General features: G+C 60.1%; 1 protein-coding gene and 1 long non-coding RNA gene across 4 annotated transcripts in view; one reads left to right on the top strand and one right to left on the bottom strand.

The window, feature by feature from the left end:
* The window catches only part of SLC38A4 (solute carrier family 38 member 4), a 45,809-nt gene extending 37,597 nt beyond the window's left edge, over positions 1–8,212 (top strand). For all 3 annotated transcript variants that reach the window (XM_062195122.1, XM_062195123.1, XM_062195121.1), the window contains exons 7-16: positions 1,902–1,983; positions 2,065–2,147; positions 2,236–2,294; positions 2,894–3,157; positions 3,270–3,349; positions 3,924–4,024; positions 4,697–4,821; positions 7,069–7,213; positions 7,428–7,525; positions 8,111–8,212. In XM_062195122.1, the coding sequence (XP_062051106.1) occupies positions 1,902–1,983; positions 2,065–2,147; positions 2,236–2,294; positions 2,894–3,157; positions 3,270–3,349; positions 3,924–4,024; positions 4,697–4,821; positions 7,069–7,213; positions 7,428–7,525; positions 8,111–8,212 (1,139 nt within the window). The remainder of the gene's footprint in view (positions 1–1,901; positions 1,984–2,064; positions 2,148–2,235; positions 2,295–2,893; positions 3,158–3,269; positions 3,350–3,923; positions 4,025–4,696; positions 4,822–7,068; positions 7,214–7,427; positions 7,526–8,110) is intronic.
* Positions 4,785–7,494, bottom strand: LOC133762023 (uncharacterized). Its single transcript, XR_009866263.1, has 3 exons — positions 7,408–7,494; positions 6,407–7,272; positions 4,785–5,884 (listed from the first exon to the last, which is right to left on the bottom strand). It is a non-coding gene; the product is annotated as an uncharacterized LOC133762023 (long non-coding RNA).
* Positions 8,213–20,092: the final 11,880 nt, after the last annotated feature.

The following is a 20,092-nucleotide window of genomic DNA, read 5'->3' as shown; positions in this document are numbered from 1 at the left end:
CCAACCACCCTGGACACCCAGAGACATCCACTCCAACCCTGGGCACCCAGAGAGCTCCACTCGGTGTCTAGGGCACCAGCCTATGTGGGAGCCTATGTGGGGTGGTGTCGCCTTGGGGCAGGATAGAGAGGCCCCTTGCCGAGCCTGCACCATGAGCAGCAGGCAGGGGCCAGCCCTTGACAGCACAGACCACTGCGGCCGCACGCCAGTTGAGCTCCAGCTCGCGGGGCTCTCCCTGCTCACTTCAGTTGTCGAGAGGCCTGAACTGGACCAAGCGTGAGGCGACTCCATGAAATTGCAGAGAAGTTTCATGTCTCAGGTGCCCAGGGTTGGAATGGACATCTCTGACGGAATGGACGTCTCTGGATGCCCAGGGTGGCTGGTGGGCAGCTCTTGGGTGCCCTGGATGGTTCGTGGACATTTGGCTCATGGGAAAGTGCCTGTACTTCTATTCTGCGCAGGTCCACTCTGGAGCATTCCCCGTGCTCAGTCCTTACAAATGTGCAGTTAGCACAGGTGTTACAGAGTAACGCAGACGCTGCCCGCACAGGTCCGAGGCTCTGCAGGCCGTGCACACAGTGAGGCAGCGGTGAGTAGGACGGCACCTCGCACCAGCAGGTGCATACAGGAGACAAAGCAGTGAGAACAGTCAGAGCCCAGTTTTTGTTTTGTTTTTAAAGATTTATTTTATTTATTTGAAAGGCAGAGTTAGGGAGAGAGAGCAATCTTCCATCTGCCTAGTTCACTCTCCAGGTGGCCATGCCAGGAGCATGGAGCTCCATCCAGGTCTCCTGTGTGGGTGCAGGGGCCCACAGAATTGGGCCCTCTTGCCCTGCTTTCCCAGTCGCATTAGCAGGGAGCTGGTTTGGAAGTGGAGCAGCCAGGACTGGAAGGGGTGCCCTCGTGGGATGTGGGCCCTCAGTGGTGTAACCCACTGTGCCACAGCCAGCCCAAGAGCAGCCTCAGCCGAGGTCCTTATGACACAGCAGGAAGTCCCTGCAGGAACCACAGCAGCTGTGGGGCTCCTGCCCAGAAGTCGGGGGACCCTGTGTGTGTCACTCAGCCTCTCAGTAAGAGACCACCACAGACGACCCCTGGGAGTGATGTGCAGACGATGCCCCATCGTTACTGTCCGGGGGAGGTGGGGGGTGGCCCCGACCACGAACAGCTGAGTTTACCTCAGAGCCACTGTCAGTGCCTGCTAGCCCAAGCCACAGAAGGACGCGGTACCCATAGGCTCTACGTGAAAGGCATCTGTTTTCGCTGATTGTGTGTCCTGACGGTGTGTTGGTAGCGAGTCAGCATCCGGCTCGGCGGGTGCTGCGTGAGTCCTTGTGCTTGTGGCCCAGTAGCAGTGGTGCAGTGTGGGACATGTCTTCCCAGGGGAGGGGTCACGGAGGTCTCAGCACTAATGCTGAGGCTGCAGAGGCTCCTGGAACTTTGCCACTTGGTGTAGCTTCTCTGCTGGCCAAAGAGAGACCAAGATGGAGAGGGGAAAAGCCTCCGTGACAGGGAGGGGAGTGGTCCCCATCTTCCATTCTTTCTGCAAGGTTCCGAGTCTGTGTGCCCCTCGGGCTCGAGATGGGTGTCCCTCCCGCAGGCCGGGTACCTCTGGTCCCCGGGGCCCTGCCCTGGTGCCCTCGTTTCGGCACATGCCCCTGGGTGCCAGGCACACTCAGGAAAGGTCCTGTGACTGGAAACGCAGCTGTCCCGAGAGCCGTCAGGAGCTGGACTTCACTGGGGTCGGCCGTGGTGGCACGGGCCGCGGTACACGCCGGGAGCTGGGGCCGAGCCCACGGCCACTTTTCTTCTGTCCAGGGATCCGATGCCCCTCTTACTGCCGCGAGTCCCCCCCATGACCGTGGGGGACATGCCACTAAGCTGTGTGTTTCCCCTTTCAGCCATGTCAAGCTACCTCTTCATCATCAAGTACGAGCTACCGGAAGTCATTCGCACCTTCATGGGCCTGGAAGAAAACAGCGGGTACGTGTGCGTCCGCAGGGGCACTGCGCCCCGCTCCCCTCGGGGCCAGCTGGCCCTCACCCCCATCTCTTGCTCGCCCAGGGAGTGGTACCTGAACGGCAACTACCTCGTCATCCTCGTGTCTGTGGCCATCATCCTCCCGCTGTCCCTCCTGAAAAACTTAGGTAAAGTCGTCTCCGTGCCGTCTCCTCTCCGCCAGGTGAGTGGTCCTGGCGGCACGCTCACTGCACAACCTTGTCTGCCCACTCGCAGGCTACCTGGGCTACACGAGCGGGTTCTCCCTGACCTGCATGGTGTTTTTCGTCAGTGTGGTGAGTGCGTGTGGCCGTGGCCCCTGGGCTCTGTGGGCTGGAGCGGCTCTCAGTGCCCGCGTTCGTCTTCTCACTGTGCTTCACGCTCACAGCACACCCTGGCGTGGCACGAGCAGAGAGCAGAGTGTAAAACAGCCGAGGGAGAATGTCAGGGTTGATGCTGGCGGATTGTTCTAGAAACACTGGCTGTATATTTGAACGGAGGGAACACTTTGGGCAGGAATAATCCAGTCTTCAGATAGGAAGGGGAAGAGAGCAGGGCAGGCCCCACCAGCCCCCGCCAGCCGTGTTCCCCCATGCATCCTGCCCGCGCAGAGGGACCAGAGACATGGGGCCCCGCATGGTGTCTGGGGCTCCAGACTTCAGAGGGCGTCCCCAGACGTGAGACACAAACTGTGGCTGGGTGACGCTAATCCTCATGGTGGAGGGCGCACCCAGGCCTGGGGTGGGGTCAGCCGGGCACCGCCCAGCGTTCCCTGTCGGCCAGCCTCCAGGAGTTCTGAGCCGAGTCCCTCACTCCCACCCCATAAGCCTCACATAGAGCTTTTTGTTGCGCTGTTTTCCACAAAAGGCTGACTTTTTAAAATGACTGGATCCAGGTGATTTACAAGAAATTCCAGATTCCCTGTCCCCTGCCGGACCTGGGGCACAGCGTGGGGAACCTGACCGTCAACGACACAGCGCCCGTGCACGTGGTCGTCCTGCCCAATGGCTCCGAGAGGACGGGCGTGAACTTCATGATGGACTTCACGCAGCGTGAGCCCACGGGGCTTGGCGAGAGCCAGGCCAGGGCCAGCGGCGTGGAATACAAGGCCCAGAGCGAGCCCAGGTGCCAGCCCGAGTACTTCGTGTTCAACTCCCGGGTAAGGGACAGCCTGGCTGTGTGGCCTCTGCACCTTTGGTTCCAGCCGCGGAGACGCTGGGGGTTGCTGGCGGTGCTGGAAAGCTGACCGCGTGGCTGCCCTTGTCTTTCAGACGGCCTACGCGATTCCCATCCTCGCGTTTGCCTTCGTGTGCCACCCCGAGGTCCTGCCCATCTACAGTGAACTCAAAGAGTAAGCCTGCCGGGAGCTCCTTGGGGACACGGGTCTGAGCCAGGAGAGCAGCCCTCTCGGCGCCTTACCCAGTCACGTGGCTGCTAAGGAGGGAGCTTCCCCACAAAGTCAGAGCTGCCTCCGGCCCAATTCCAGCACTTTCAGTCCCCTTAACGTCTGAGTGCTTTGAGAAGTGCACGTAGCGGTTACCCTAGAAACCTGCCACTGGCCGCAGGCCCTGGGGCTGTAGGGTGGGCTCCAGAGGGTGCGGGAGGCACTGTCAGGCCTCCGGCAGCCAGGCGGTGAACTCGGAGCTGCTCATTGACCTGCACTGGCAGCGCCGCCCGGGGAGGGTCCGCTGAGCATCCTGACGGGCCGCGTCCTGCCTGGCCCGCTGTGTGTCAGCCCCGTACTGATGGGCCGCGTCCTGCCTGGCCCGCTGGAGTGCTGACACGCTGTGTGGCAGCCCCGTACTGACGGGCCGCGTCCTGCCTGGCCCGCTGTGTGGCAGCCCCGTACTGACGGGCCGTGTCCTGCCTGGCCTGCTGGAGCGCTGAAGTGCTGTGTTGCAGCCCCGTGTGCTCTCTCCTTCCAGCCGGTCACGGAGGAGGATGCAAACGGTGTCCAACGTCTCCATCACGGGCATGCTCCTCATGTACCTGCTCGCCGCTCTCTTTGGCTACTTGACCTTCTACGGTAGGTGGTGCCCCTCCAGGACCCATGGCCGGACAATGTGCCCTGCCAGCCTGGCCGGCGGGCCTAGCCACATGTGGAACGTCTAGAACCCTCGCCGACCGTGCCGCAGGGCCAGGGGTGGGGCCAGGTGCCCGCCCTTTCAGCACTCCACCTGCTGACTTGGTGCACATCGGGGCCTGGGCCGTGGCCTGCTGTCAGACTAAGGCCTGTGTGTCCACCAGGCCCCCACTTTGCACTGGGGTGAGCTCTGCTGGTTCAGAGCTGATGAAGCGAGGCCATGGGAAATGTCCCTCCATGTGACCTCACACACATCTCCCCGCCATTGGCGTATGGAATCAGGATGGGTGCGTTTCCAAGGAGAAGTCGTGTCAGCCTAGCCGCGGGGTCCCCTCCCTGCCTGTCACTCAGCCTCACGGCCGAGCCTCCCGAGACAGCAGATACTCGAAGACTCCCGTGCGCGGAGTGGGAGCACATGTCCTGTTCCTACCAGGGCCGGGGCAGACGAGGCCGGTGGGCTGGCAGGGACTGGGCCTTCCATCCCCTTGGACCAGGCCCCTCTGCCTGTGAGCAAAGGTTGCACAGGGACAGCAGTGTCTGAGTCCCGGCCGGGGCCTTCCTGCTGTCCTGCGTCCTGGCCCAGCCGCATGTGCCCATGGCCCCTTCCTCTGGCAGGGGACGTTGAGGACGAACTGCTGCACGCCTACAGCAGAGTGTACACCTTCGACGTCCTGCTTCTCATGGTGCGCCTGGCCGTGCTCGTGGCCGTGACCCTGACTGTGCCCATCGTCCTGTTCCCGGTGAGTCCTCCCCAACGTGCGTGGTCGCGATGCCCAGGAGCGTTTCAAAGGCACTTAGATCTGCCCTGTGCTACACGCGGCTAGTGCTTCGAGGTGGTGTTGCCAAAGGGTGAGAAAAAGACCAAGCTCCTGCTGTGTGTTCCGCCACAGCGCCTCTGCCAGGGTTGCCCTGCGTGGCACTGCATTGGGTGTCACTTTGTCCTGGGTGGCTTGAGTTAAAACCAGCACCGATGGGCACTTGAGGGGCTGTCGAGCCACAGCAACTGGAGCCTTGTGCTCAGATACGTGTTGGTGCCTCCCTTTTCTGGGACATGTTACCAGGGGGCCTGTACCTTGTTGCCTCCAACATGCCCACAGCCTAAAACCAGCGCCAGCTTCTGAGAGGCCAGCCGCAGCAGGAGGAACGTGTGCAGGGACAAATCCTCAAGTTCCCAGCTTCCCGGGTGGTGCATGGCAGCCCTCTTGCGCTGGCCCCGGGAATAGCTAGTTTTATTCCAAGTTCTTTTCCCCACAAAGGCTTAAGCACAGGGCACGGTGAGAGCAGGATTTATTTAGAGGGTGGATACATATTTGCTCTTCAGCATGAGGGCCCACACTCTGGCACAAACAAGGTACTCCCATGTGCCTCACTGGCCCTACACGCCGAGTGGAGCCTGGCTGGGAGGTCCATGGTACCTCTACAGAGCTTAACTTCCACGAGGCCATCATGGAGTCTTCGCCTTTCTGGACACAGGTGCATCACAGGAAGGTGGGGGTGCTGGACTGCTAGGTAACGGATGGCGTTAGAGTACGGAGCTGGCGGCACGGTGGGACATCTCCCAGCGGCCCTGGTCAGAGAAGACTGAGAGGCCTTGCCGTGTGACCGCCACGGTCACGGGAAGGGGCAGTCCCAGTGAGGGGGCCACTACCCCTGGCCACATGCTGTGACAGTGACAGTGGGAGAACGGACACATCCACTTACTTGTGCCTTCTCCAGCGCTGGGCCACCCTGGGTCAGGCCCGGTGGGTTCTTGGGACTCACGCGTCCTTCCAGGCTTGGGGAGTCGGGTCAGGAGCCAGGGTCCTGTGAGGGAGGAGCCCAGCTGCTCCCTCCCGCCACAGTGGACTGCAGGATGCTGCGCTCGGGGCCCAGTGAGTACCATGGGCAGTGCTGGGCCCCTCCCTGTCTGCAGAGTCCCTTCCCTTCACTCCCATCACATTTCCCTGGAATCTCTGCCAATCTCTCTGCTCACTCTCCGCAGCTCTGACCCTCCTTACTCCATGTCACTTGGGGAGTTGTCGGGGAGGAGGTGCCCTTCTGTCACACGCCTCTAACTCCCATCACCCAGGGCACCTCCTCTCTTCCCCCACCGACTCCATCTTCACTCTCAGCATGCTCCCCTGTCACACACCCCACTTCCTGCGCCCCCTCACAACGCTGTCACTATCCCATCACTCAGGGCACCCCCCCTTCCCTCCCCTACAACTCCCCTCACACACAGCACCTCTTCCCCCTCCTCCCGTCACCCTGGGCCCCTGTTCCATTAGGCCTGAGACGGAGCAGCAGCGGGTTGTGCAGGCCCATCTGGACAGTCTGCTTCCTCACCTGAGCCGCTGGCAGGCACCTGGGGCAGAGGGCCCCCCCCCCTTGGTCCCTGTACATGGCAGAGTGGGGTGCACGTTCCTTCTGTTGAACGCACTCCCATGGGAGAGCGAGACGTCGGCCCCCGCATCCCCGGCATCGTGGAGGGAGGCGCGTGCTGTGTCAGAACTGGGTGCTGGGAGACCGCAGGCTGGACTCAGAGCCCCTTCCCCTGCGGAAGTAGGACGATGGCGGTGGGGGCCCTCAGGGAGGGGAGACGGCTAGCTTCAACTTGATTCAATACTTACCGAGTGCCTGCTGTGTGCCAGCCCCTGAAGAGAAACTCCGGGGACTGCGCCCCTGCCGTGGGCAAGTGGAGCAGCAGGGTCGCTCCTGAAGTCAGGCGGCCGGAGTGTGCAGGAACAGCCCGATCCAGCCCGATGCGAGCTCGCAGGCGCTCCTCCCACAGCGCTGCTTTCCCTCCACGTTTCACCCACTGTGATGGGAAAGTCCCTCCCCCAGTTACTTCACTGGGGCCAGGGCGTGTGACAGCTCTGCACGTGCGGCTGTGCAGACACCTCACAGATTCTGTTGGGTGTAGTGTACGTAAAAACCATGAAGGAAAGGCCCAAAAGTCTTTGCCGCGGGGATGATGGGAAAACCGCCCCTCTCACCCTGACCTGCAGATCCGGACGTCGGTGAGCACGCTGCTGTTTCCCAGAAGGCCTTTCAGCTGGGTGCGGCACGTCCTGATCGCGGCCGTGATCATCGCCCTCAACAACGTGCTGGTCATCCTTGTGCCCACCATAAAGTACATCTTCGGGTTCATAGGTGAGTCCCGGTGCAGCCTTTAGCCCAGTGGCCTCTCCCAAGCAGCCAGGTGCTACACACTGGGGGGACCCAGGAAGACAGATTCCTACTAATCTCAGAGGCATGAGTGGACCGCAGCTCGTGTCCAGTACATGGTTCCTCACTTAACAACACAGGCCTCCAGACTGCAGCCCAGCCCAGCAACACTCACTCACCTGCCCACTTCTCTCCCCAGGGGCTTCTTCGGCCACAATGCTGATTTTCATCCTTCCAGCAGCTTTCTATCTGAGAATTGTCAAGAAAGAGCCCCTGAGGTCACCGCAGAAGGTTGGGGTGAGTACAGCCAGCCACACGCTGTTCCACTGCCCCTCTCGACTTGAGCTGGAAGTCGGAGGAGCGGGGACTCCAGGGTTTCTTCCCAGGGGCTGAGGCCCAGCCGCCCTTGCAGTGTTCTGGAAGGATCCAGACATTTCGGTCAAAGGAGAGGTGGTACTTGCAGTTTGTGCCCCGCGGCAGCCTCGACGTCACACAGCCTCCCTCCGGTGGGAGTGCATGCCATGCTGCTCACTGGATTACTCCCCGGTTCTGCCTGGAAATCACTCAACTGTCAGGCCGGCACAGGGACAGGGGACAGGCGGGCATCCTCCCCCCCACCCCGTCCTGCTGGTGGCCCACGGTCAGCGGACCATCAGTAAGACGACCTTGTGGGTCGTTCCAGTGCGAACCCTTCCACTGCTGCTCTCCCCTGCATGGGGCAGTGCATCTCCCGTGAGGCCACACTCACAAGGTGCTCACGCTGCTGACTTTGGCTCCTCACCTGCCAGGCTTCAGGGCGGTATTTCTGTCCGCACAGGGTTCTGACTGCTGTAAGGGGCAGGGTGGGCAGGCGCTCCCTAACCGTTGCTCTCTGAACTGCAGGCTGTCATCTTCCTGGCGACCGGGGTCATCTTCATGATTGGCAGCATGGCCCTCATCGTCATCGACTGGGTGTACAACCCTCCCACCTCCAGGCATCACTAGCCGAGGGCAGAGGCCGCACAAACACCTGTGGGAGAGAAGAGGGAGATGCCTCTGTCCGGCTGCGTGGCAGGGTCCAGTGACGGTCACCCCACTGGCAAAACTCTCTCTACTTTCTACCTTCCCGGAACTCGCACCACTGCCCTGGGCCGAAAGAAGGTGTGGTCTCGTGCCCTGTGACCTCCTGCGGCAGACGCCGGGCTCCAGCACGTGGGCCAACAGAGGTGTGTCCGCCTGTCCCCACAGGGCTCATTCACCACAGGGTTTCCTGGCACACGTGGGGACATTACTCACTCAGTACCCACAGCGCCGCGGCCTGAACCAGAAGTGCCTGCCCCTGCGGCTCCTTTCCTTGAACAGCGCCCAGCCCGTCCACACGTCTGTCCGTGGTGGCTGTCTGGCTCAGTGCTGCGCTTTGCTGTGTACGGGAACACAAGTGCCTTCTCTGCGGGAATCCTCAGTGCCCAGAACAGAACTCGCTGCATTGAGCCTGGGGAGCCGTTTGTGCCGTGTGGTGCCGCGTCGAGTGGCTCCCCGGGAAAACACAGACGCCAGTGCTTCAGAGACAGGGGCAGCTGTCGCCCTCACTCACCGCTGTGGTGCGCACTAGCTGGTTTGGACATTCTGCCTGCTCACTGGAACTTGGGATGAGTATCTCACGTTGTCGTAAAGACACGGTGAAGTGCAGGTGGCACGCGCCCGGGGAAACCGCTGTTCCACGTGTTCTTTTCTGGAAGCCGGAGCCCTGCTGGACCGCTGACTTCCAAGTCGCTGCGCCTGGGAAGAACTTGCCACACGGCATCTTTACGTCGTGTTTCCATGCTGGTTCCTCTCAAGAGCGCATCAAAACCAGTGGAAACGCTGTCTTCTAGATGCTGAATGTATTTAATGTAAATATTGCAGGTGAATCCAAACAGTCGAGGGCTGCACACCTGTAAGTATTCCACATGCGCTGCGTCACTGCGGCCCTCAGCCTTGTCCTTGTCTCTGTTCAGGAGCAGCAGCACACGCTCAGGGCCGGAGTTCACGGACCCTGCAGGGCAGACGCATGGTTAATTTAATCCCACTTGTAAACAGGTGAAATGTATTTTCTTACTTCATTTATAGGATGGTTCAGTGTATTGGGAGACTTTTTTTATTATGGAAAGTGTATATTGGTATATAATAAATGAACTTTTCAAGTGACCATGCTGTGATCTTCTGTTGTTACAGCTTTCATCATCTGTACGTGAGACAGACTAACACCTGGGTGTTACCTCCCTTGTACAGGTCTAAGTTCCATCTCCATCGTCACCCTGATGTGCAGCCGAGATCCGTAACCAGCACTGAGACAGCAGGGGCCATCTGATTTCGGCTCAGCCAGCATCCGACCCGGGATGATCTTATTAGCCAGGTCATCAGGAATGCCTGGGGGGGAAGTTGTCAGTCTCTTTCAGGCTCATGAGGGCGCCTGGGAGAGCGCGAGCCACGGCAGGCCTAGCATCAGAGGATACCTCCAAGCAGCTCTCCTGCGTGGCCCTCCCATTCCACGTCCCCACAGTGACGTCAGTGAGACCCCAGGCTCCCTGTCCCAGCGTCTTGTACGACAGCTTCTCCAGGGTGCATGAAACAGGGTCTGACAGTGTGGATGGCTTTCCTGTGTTCAGTGGCCACACAGTGGATTCAAATCTGCCCGTTTCCACAGTGGTCCTCTGCCTTTCTCACGCGGATGGGCAGGTGTGCTCCCATCACACCCGGCGTTCCCCCAGCCAACTGCAGGCCTGTGTATTGTCCGCGGGGTGCTCCCCGAGCCAGGCTAGCTGCAGCGGTGGTCACCATCGTGCACTTGTGTTTGCAAGTCTGTAAGCTGGGAAGAAGTCTCCCAGGCGCCAAACGCTCGGTGGAGTCCGCTCTGCCTCGTAGCTGGCCTTATTTAAGGTGTGCAGCTAGCGGGTGGGAAACGCCACTGTCTAAGTCCCCTGCCTTGTGGTCAGGAGACCAGCAGACAGGTGGCCCCAGCACAGCAGAGCCCTTCCTGCTGCCTGTCACCCAGCCGGGGCAGCCTGGGAGGCCTGTGCGGTGGGAGGGGTATGGGGCCTCAGCTTCTGCAGGGTGCACCCCTGTGGCTATCTTCCCCGCTCAGCGTGCTCACCAGCACGGCCGAGGTCATCGAGTGGGAAGAAGCCAGCCCCGAGGCTGCCTTCGCACCACACAGCAAGACGAAGAAACGAGGCCACGGGTCCTCGCCCACAGGCACCTCGGTCTGCCGAGGACGGGACGGGACTGAAGGCAGCCTGATCTGAGCCAAAAGAAATCTGAAACATATGTATATTTTTTCACAGTACAGATTTCCCATGAACTTTTTGAAGATCCCTAGTATGGAAGAATTTCGAATTTTCTTCCACTAAAGTAGTCTTTTCAATTCCATTTTCCACACACTTTTTAAAGCACTCCAGAATAAGTGGTTGAAACAGCTATGACGGAGATCAACGAGTGAGTGAAGAGATCACTCCCCAACGCCACAAACAAGTTAGGATGCAGTCAGCTTGGATCCTGTGTAGGGAAGCCACCGGAGCTCCTGGCAGCACAAGCCAACCAGAGCCGGCCACGAATACCGCAGGGGAGGCGGTCTCCAATCACCAGTGACAACCGGGACCCGGCTACATGCTGCTCCAAGACATGTGCTTCACGTCTGATGAAAAGGATGGAAAATACGTACACAAAAACTAACAGGAAAAGGAGGAGCGGTAGCAACATCTGATGGAGCAACTCCGGAGGACACGCTCCTGCCCCGTGGATGGGGGGCTTAAATGCCCAATGGGGCTGGAGCAGTGGTGCCAAGTCCACAACCCCACAGCAGAGGCGCAAATCCAGAGCCCAGGGAGCCACCCCAGGAACTGTCAGCACAGATGAGGAGGCCACAGCCCCGGAACCCACCCTTGGCGAGAAACTTCAGATACTGGGGTCCACCACAGAGAAAGCACGGACATTAAAACACACTTCTCCCGCGGCAAAGTAGCAAAAATACAGCACTCGGTGTAAAATTGGAAATAAAACCAGTCAGGGAGGTCCACGCTGAGAAGCTAGGAAAAGGGAGAATAAACCCAAAGCAGGTAGGAGCAAGACGACGCATCGAGCGAGCTAGCAGTGAGGACCCTGGTGAACCGGGAAAAGCGGCATGGGACGGGCGCGGGCCAGGAAGACCCCACCCCAGCGGGAGCCAACGGCAGGCAGGGCCGGCGTCAGCCCCTGCCAGCCCCGCAGCGCCCACTGGGCCAGAGTCCGCGAGCGAGCCCCGGAGTCCCGCAGGAGCGCGGGACAGGGAAGGCGCCGCCTGGTTCTGGCCAGGACTGGGGGCTTCGGCCGCTCGGCACATGGCCCCTCGGCGCGGCCCAGGCTGCAGAACACACGGACGCGTCCCCCGCAGCCACACAGGTGCGCGCTGGCCCCTCCCCGGCCCCCACCGAGGTTGGAATCTGGGGTTTTCAGGGGCTCCCCTCTCGTGCATCTGGACTCCACAGCCCACGGAGGGGCGTCTGTAAGGCGGGTCCCCCACGGTGACGGGCGCCCCCTCCCCTCCGCGCGGGCATCAGCTCGTCCCGGCGGCCGTGGACTCTGCTGCCCCCTGCCGGCCGCTCCGCGCAGCGCGGGAAGGCCTCGTCTCCCTCTGATTCTGCGGGCTAACCTCGGGGCGGACACGGTCTTCACCTTCACCTTCACCTTCTGTGGAATCCTGACACGGCCCCACAGCCCCTGCGTGGCGCACAGCACCGCCACGGAAGCAGCCTGAGCCAGCAGCCCTGCGGGAGGCAGGAGCCTGCAATGTGCAGCGGGGGCCCAGGGCGAGGGGCTCCCCATCCCTGGGCGGGGGGAGCACAGCAGGCCTGAGCGCGTTCTCACACGCACGGGCTCGGGACCCACACAGCAGCGTCCCCAAGCTCAGCAAAAACGGCACAACACGCACCTTAAAACCTTGGGCGTCGAAGGCAGACGCAGAGCAAACCCACCGGACACAGTGGACCCGTGCTGATGAAGGTGCTGGAAGCCAGGCAGCTCGGGAAGCTGGAGCGGTGCTGGGCCCGACTGGTCTGCGGCCAGACCAGGCAGACACGGACGGACTCACCCCGGACTCACTGCCAGGACGGCTTCGGATCTTACGTGTGCACACGGACGGCCACGCGCAGACTCACCATGGACACGGGCGGGAGGACACGTGGGGGCGTGGACGTGCAGGAGGAACTCTGAGGGAGTGCTGCACAGCCTTGGGGGTTACCACTCTGCAGAGCTGGGACACAAGACAAAGACAAGAAAGCGAGGGTGAATACTAACCCGTAGGGCGGCTTTTCCCAGAGTGGCAGCGTGTGAAACAGTCCTAGGAGCAGTGACTCGGGCTGATAGCGGCCCAGAGGGGAGTAGACAACACCACCTTACCAAAGCAAGAGAGGCTGGGGCGGGCGCCAGGTTAATCCTCCGCCTGCAGTGCCCGCATCCCACATGCGCGCCGGTTTGAGATCCGGCTGCTCCACTTCTGATCCAGCTCTCTGCTATGGCCTGGGAAAGTAGTGAAAGATGACCCAAGTCCTTGGGCCCCTGCACCCACATTGGAGACCGGGAAGAAGCTCCTGGCTCCTGGCTCCTGGCTTCAGATCGGCTCAGCAGTTGCAGCCATTTAGAGAGTGAACCAGTGGATGGAAGACCTCTCTCCTTCTCACTAACTCTACCTCTCAAATAAAATCTTTATTTAAAAAAAAAAAAAAGAGGAAGACTGACAGTGGAGAAGCAGAATGTGCAGGTCCAATCGAACATAATCTGAAGCTGTCCAGGGTGAACCTAAGCGTACTGCTATTAGAGTGAATAGGAACAGAACCAATTCTCTGGGTCACAACAAGAACCCAGGACTCGGCTTTCAACACCCACAGAAACATGCGCTGACGAGAAGCACGCCTTCAGCACAAGACAAAGGGAGGGTGAGAACTAGGGACTGAGCACCACGTACCAACTCCGCAGAACACACTGGGATCAGAGCCGAGGACTGTGCTGGAATGAGAAGGTGAGACGGTCACGCCAAGATGGCCGCTGACAACAGAAACTGCCTGACAACAGGCTGTGATTGGATGGCTTTGGAAACTGTCCGGCAACAGGCTGTGATTGGTTAGGGCATACACCGCCCCTTGACCGGATTGGCTGCTTGGCTATATAAGCAGCTGCAGCAACTGAAATAAACGAGTCTGCAGGCTGCTCGCCTCTGGCCTGCTTTCACCCGACTCCCGGGGTCTGTGTGGTGACTCCGCACCTCTTGCCTCCACCACGCTTCTTCTAGAAACGAATCCACCACAACAGAGTACCAAGGACAAGAGGCACTGCTAATGGTAAAGGGGTCAGCAAGACACTCCTCTGTGGTCACTAACTGGCTTAGGCTCGAGATACATACGTTGTGCACCCTAGGCTAGGTCCCCACTTGCGACGCCAGCTCCCTGCTAAGGCACCTGGAAAGGCAGTGGGTGACAGCCCAGTGCTTGGGTCCTCGCACCCACATGGGAGACCTGGAAATTCCAGGCTCTCGCCTGGCCCAGCCCCAGATTTTGCAGGCACCTGGGGAGTGAACCAGAGGATGGAAGATGTGTTCGTGTCTCCCTCTGTCACACCACCTTTTAGATAAGTAAACATATGACTATCTCTGTGCACACAGAAATACACAGGCATGCTCAGGCAGCCAAGATCTGGAGCACTGAGAGAGAAACACGAGTGCAGGGCGTGATGGAGGCTCCAGCAACATCCTTGGGTGCTGACTCTCATCAGATGGAAATGGGCAGCTCAGCTCCGTGACACTTCCCAAAGAACAGAGACAGGAGAGAGTACTTACTGCTTGCTTAGTGAAGCTTCCTAACCTAGATATCACACCTGGCCACGGCTGTGTCAGGACAGGATAACTGAGGTGGACATCACACCTGGCCACGGCTGTGTGAAGACAGGATAACTGAGGTGGACATCACACCTGGCCATGGGGTATAAAGACAGGATAACTGCGGTGGACATCACACCTGGCCACGGCTGTGTCAGGACAGGATAACTGAGGTGGACATCACACCTGGCCACGGGGTATAAAGACAGGATAACTGAGGTGGACATCACACCTGGCCACGGCTGTGTCAGGACAGGATAACTGAGGACCAGTCCTTCCCAAGACCACAGAAGCTAGGCACACAGCTCCGTTTTCCAAATGGATCAAAGATGCAGCTGGCAACTCACCAAAGAATATCCAAGTCACCAATGAACGTGAAAGAGTATGCTCATTAGGCACCAAGGAAATGCGAACTACGTCCGCAGATGTTCCCAGTACTCACAGGCCAGAAGGAAGGGCTGACAGGACGGGCAAGGCATACGTCACTAGGGTGTCGCCAGCAGCTGAACTTGGAGCTGCAGGGGGTAGGTGAACCGAGCCTCCTTCTTCGGCCACCTGTCAGCAGCATCTCCTTCCAGTGAGTGGCTGTGCACCCCAAGAGGGAGCCCACGTGTAGCCATGGGCCCAGCAGCGAGATGCCCCCAACTTATCAAAAGACCAGTCCAAAATCACATCCACTGAGAGCCGAATTTTTAAAAGCCACAATGGAAACACAGCGAATGTGCATCAACTGCAGATGATAGAATGAGTAGAGTATCTTTTCACGGAAGAGGAACTTAAGCAGGAACTTTTCACAGAAGAGGAACTTAACACAGGTGCATCCTGCAAACACAGAGCTCCCCTGTGACACCTGATGCCGGGTCAAGGGCGTGGCTGCCTGAGGAGGTGACTGGCATAGGGGGCTATGGCCTCCCAGTGCTATTTTTTTTTAAAGATTGATTTTATTTATTTGAAAGAGTCAGAGAAGTAGAGACAGACAGCGAGGTCTTCCATCCACTGGTTCATTCCCCAAATTGCTGCCATGGCTGGAGCTGGGCTGATCAGAAGCCAGGAACCAGGAGCTTCTTCAGGTTGCCTATGTGGGTGCAGGGGCCCAAGCACTTGGGCCATCTTCCACTGCTTTCCCAGGCCACAGCAGGGAGCTGGCTCAGACATGGAGCAGTCAGCGCCCATATGGGACACCAGCGCCACAGGCATATGCTTAACCTGCTACGCCACAGAGCCGGCCACTTACTGGCACTTTTCAAATGGCCCTGCTCTGTTGGCTTTGTTCATAAAAAATCTCTCTACAGGTATTCAAACACTGTCAAGCTCAGACAAAATGGGGGTAAATCAAGACTGTTCTTCTTCCAGGATTTATGTGTGCATGTATTCATTCATTCAAGAGGTAGAAGACCCAGAAGCACCTGCTGGTTCACTATCCAGATGCCTGCAGCAGCCAGGGCCAAGGCTGGAAGCAGGGAACTCCACCCAGGTCTCCCCTGTGAGTGGCAGGGACCCGAAGACTGGGCATCACCTCACAGGTGCACATTTTGCAGGATGCCGAGCCTGGAGCAGAGCCAGGACTTAGACCCAGGCCCTGTAGTGGGGGACGTGGGTGCCCTAACCTCCAGGCCAGAGCTAGCCCCAGGCATGTTTTTAATTCAGTAACGTTACCCTGGAGCTCAGAGAGTTCCCCAGATCCTGTCTTTCAGCCTACATTCAGGATATATGAGTATCTTATACACATGTTTATGAGAACCTTACAATTCTTTTGAACGTTTTGGCAAACGTATGGTTAACCTACTCCAGACAGACACTTGCCCTCAGGGTCCAGGGCAGGAGATGCAGCGTTGAGGCTCCACCTGCTGGTGACTTCCAGGCACAGGCCCCGCCGGGCTGGCCAGCTCAGGGACAGGTGCGACCATCCTCTCCTCCGGACCCCAGCGCGCTGGGCCGCCCCAAACCCTCCACCCTGCTTGGTGCACAGACAGGGCGCTGGCCCCTGCGTCTCAGCTTCCAGAGAACTGTTCCTTTATACCCCACCCCAACCTGGTGCCAGCCACAAGGCAGGAAAGCAGTGTCCAGTGCTCCTAGAGTCCCCAGCACCTCGCTCTAGCTCCCCTCCACACCCCAGCTCTGTGTGAGACTCCTTGGAAGGCACAGAGCCGCTACTGGACGGCTCCACAGCCCCGACCTCACCCCCGGAGGTCACGCGCGAGTCCCCAGGTTCTGCCAGCCAAGCATCGTGCAGCCCAGAGAGGGAAGGTTCAGAGCAAACGTGTGGTGAAAACCACAAGCCCTTGGTCCACAGCAGCCCGCCATCATGGCGCCGCCATCCTTGGAGCTGCTCCTGGGAATGCACAGCGTCACGCTCGCCTGGGTTTGGCAGGTGCTCTGCGAAGCCTGCGCCCCCTCTCCCAGAGAGGAAGGGCCCTGTTCAAAGCACAGGTCGAGGATGGGGGCCTAGGAGGGCCACAGGATGGGGAGGGGGCTCCACAAACTCTTCCCACGCCCCAGCTCCCTACAGAAGTCTGCACGTGCACACTTGCTTTCTGATGATTTTTAGAAACGACATCTGCCACGCAGCTTGGCTCCTGCTCCTGTGGTCAGAGCAGCCAGAGTCCCCATAGGTGACCATGTTTAAGGTGAGGCCGGATGCCAGACCTCCAACGTGGAACAGGACCCCATGCTGGGCCTCACTCAGGCTGAGTGACAGTTCTCAACTACAGTGTCAGTTCTGGCGAGTTCAACGACCACGCAGATTTCCCCAGGGGACAGCTCCCGGCGCCGAGCCCGGTCACAGAGCTTCTGGGACCACAGGCTGCTGTCGTAAGCACGTGGACACTCGACACAGGAGCTGGACATTCTGCTATGTGAGGTCACGGTCACCGTTGGAAATCGCTGTCTCAAGAATGAAGAAAACCGAGTCACCCTTGGCACAGACGCGGCAGGTGGAAGCCGCGAATTGCGCCCTCTGGCGGCCTCAGCTCAGCACCCGGTCACACACGCTCAGTTCCCTGATGCTGGTTTTAACAGCTTTGTTTATCGTTAGCATGTAAGTCAACGTCTCCCTTAAAGTGTCTAGACACTACAGGAACCCCCCCCCTTTCTAACATATGTAAGAATCTTAAATAAAACCTGAGTTCTCACCACTCCACCGCGACACACACAGTCCATGCCTGTGCACTCCTCCAGCCATGAGGAAGACCCCACCTCTCATACAAACTCTCACAAAGAGACGAGCAGCAATGAACATTCCCCGCTCTGACACCCAAGACTGCCAAGAACACCCCCATTCTGTCAGCCGCAAACCCATCTCTCTCATGGACAGACGCGAATCACATCCACAGACACTTCGTGGCTGGAGGCTGTGGACGGCCGGCATGCAGCGGGCCTGCGCACCCTGCGTCTACAGACTGCCCACCAGGGCGCACGCGGTGTTTCCTAGGGCAACAGCGGATGGTGTGGTCCTAGAAGGTGCAGAAGTCAAACAGGGAAGGGCTCTGGGTGGCAAGGGGAATGTGCTAGAGCAGGGAGAGGACCCAGGGACGTGAAGGGCTGAGGCTGACACGGCAGGAAGTGGCAGGTGCTTTCAGCCCTCCTTGCTGTCTGTCGTCCTCCCGGCTTTGGGACGAGACAAGGGCGGGGCAAGGCAAGAATGAACAAGAGCCTGGGCTGTCGGCAGGGACGCACACAGACCTCAGGGCCCTGGACACAGGACCCCCGCACCCCAGCTGCTGCCAGAGCCTGTACTGCAGCTGGTATCAGTGCTGTCCACCCAGTCCCCCTCGTCTGCAGACAGGACAGCCCCCCCATACTGCCCGGGTGTCAGCACTGTCCACCCAGCCCCCCATACTGCCCGGGTGTCAGCGCCGTCCACCCAGCCCCCCATACTGCCTGGGTATCAGCGCTGTCCACCCAGCCCCCCATACTGCCCGGGTGTCAGCGCGGTCCACCCAGTCCCCCTCATCTGCAGACAGGACAGCCCCCCCATACTGCCCGGGCGTCAGCACTGTCCACCCAGCCCCCCATACTGCCCGGCTGTCAGCACTGTCCACCCAGCCCCCTATACTGCCCGGGTGTCAGCACTGTCCACCCAGCCCCCCATACTGCCCGGGTGTCAGCACTGTCCACCCAGCCCCCCTCGTCTGCAGACAGGACAGCCCCCCCATACTGCCCGGGTCCAAGAGTCTCAGCTCTCCTCCAGCACGGCCGTGTCTGTGCCACTCAGGGAACTGCTGCAGCAGCCCCTCTGCTGGCCATCGCCCACCGCGTGGTCCTTCTGAGGGGTTCACACCCCTGCCCGGGGCCCTCCCCGGCTCCTTCCCTTCCTCCCAGTGTCGCCCTGGAGACGGCATCACCCAATGCACATCCCTGAGAGCACAGGCAGTGCAGAGGGAAGACATCTTCTCCACCCCCTCCCCTTCGATACTTGGGGTCCAGCCAGGGGGACAGTACCTGAACCCCCACCCTGTGGCCCCACAGACACCCAGCAGGCACAGGCTCATGGGCAGACACGTCTGGCGACAACATGGCACAGGATAAACGTGGAGCCGGGCAATACTCCAGCTGAGCTGTGTCAATGGTGTTCTCCAGGGTCTGCCACAGATGGCTCGGAGGTGTCTGTGTTCCCTGGCAGGTTCCCGCATGCCCGGGCGTCACGAGGTGTGCAGGCCACATGGTGCTGACGCCACGTACGTGGGGCCCTTGTCACGTCTGAGCGCGGGAGCCGCATCTCCTGCTGGCTGAGGTATGCACCTGCTTGCTTAGTGCACTTCCTCCTCCCACAAGGCCTAGCAGTGGAGGGAACTGGCAGAGGCGCTGGAGCTGCAGGAGAGGGCCTGTCTCCTCCTCGGAGGCTGCCTCCCTGGCCCTTGCTCAGCCTCACCCAATCACACAAACGCAATTATTAACTGAGGTGCAGAGGCCGAGGCTGGGCACGGCAGGGACACGACTCCTGCGATCAGAGGGCCTGCTGCAGGCTCCCACCAAGAGCACGCAGCACAAGTGTGGCCAGTGCTGGGAGGGCACAAGTGCTCTGGGGGAGGTACCCTCATGCCCGTCGCTGGCCAGGCGGGCCTGAGGGCACAAGTGCTCTGGGGGAGGTACCCTCGTGCCCGTCACTGGCCAGGCGGGCCTGGTCTCAAGTGTGGGCCAGTGTCAGGAGGGCACAAGTGTTCTGGGGGAGGTACCCTCGTGCCGTCACTGGCCAGGCGGGCCTGGTCTCAAGTGTGGCCAGTGCCGGGAGGGCCCAAGTGCTCTGGGGGAGGTACCCTCATGCCTGTCACTGGCCAGGCGGGCCTGGTCTCAAGTGTGGCCAGTGCCGGGAGGGCACAAGTGCTCTGGGGAGGTACCCTCGTGCCTGTCACTGGCCAGGCGGGCCTGAGGGCACAAGTGCTCTGGGGGAGGTACCCTCGTGCCCGTCGCTGGCCAGGCGGGCCTGGTCTCAAGTGTGGCCAGTGCCGGGAGGGCACAAGTGCTCTGGGGGAGGTACCCTCGTGCCCGTCACTGGCCAGGCGGGCCTGAGGGCACAAGTGCTCTGGGGGAGGTACCCTCGTGCCCGTCACTGGCCAGGCGGGCCTGGTCTCAAGTGTGGGCCAGTGTCAGGAAGGCACAAGTGTTCTGGGGGAGGTACCCTCGTGCCTGTCACTGGCCAGGCGGGCCTGGTCTCAAGTGTGGCCAGTGCCGGGAGGGCACAAGTGCTCTGGGGAGGTACCCTCGTGCCTGTCACTGGCCAGGCGGGCCTGGTCTCAAGTGTGGCCAGTGCTGGGAGGGCACAAGTGCTCTGGGGAGGTACCCTTGTGCCCGTCACTGGCCAGGCAGGCCTGGTCTCAAGTGTGGCCAGTGCCAGGAGGGCACAAGTGCTCTGGGGAGGTACCCTCGTGCCCGTCACTGGCCAGGCGGGCCTGGTCTCAAGTGTGGCCAGTGCCGGGAGGGCACAAGTGCTCTGGGGGAGGTACCCTCATGCCCGTCACTGGCCAGGTGGGCCTGGTCTTCTCTGGCAACGGGGACCACCGTGT

The sequence above is a fragment of the Lepus europaeus genome, chromosome 6, assembly GCF_033115175.1.
Source record: "Lepus europaeus isolate LE1 chromosome 6, mLepTim1.pri, whole genome shotgun sequence".
Lineage (NCBI taxonomy): Eukaryota > Metazoa > Chordata > Mammalia > Lagomorpha > Leporidae > Lepus > Lepus europaeus.
Note: the sequence above shows the minus strand (reverse complement) of the source record. Positions and strands in the feature narration are given on the sequence as shown.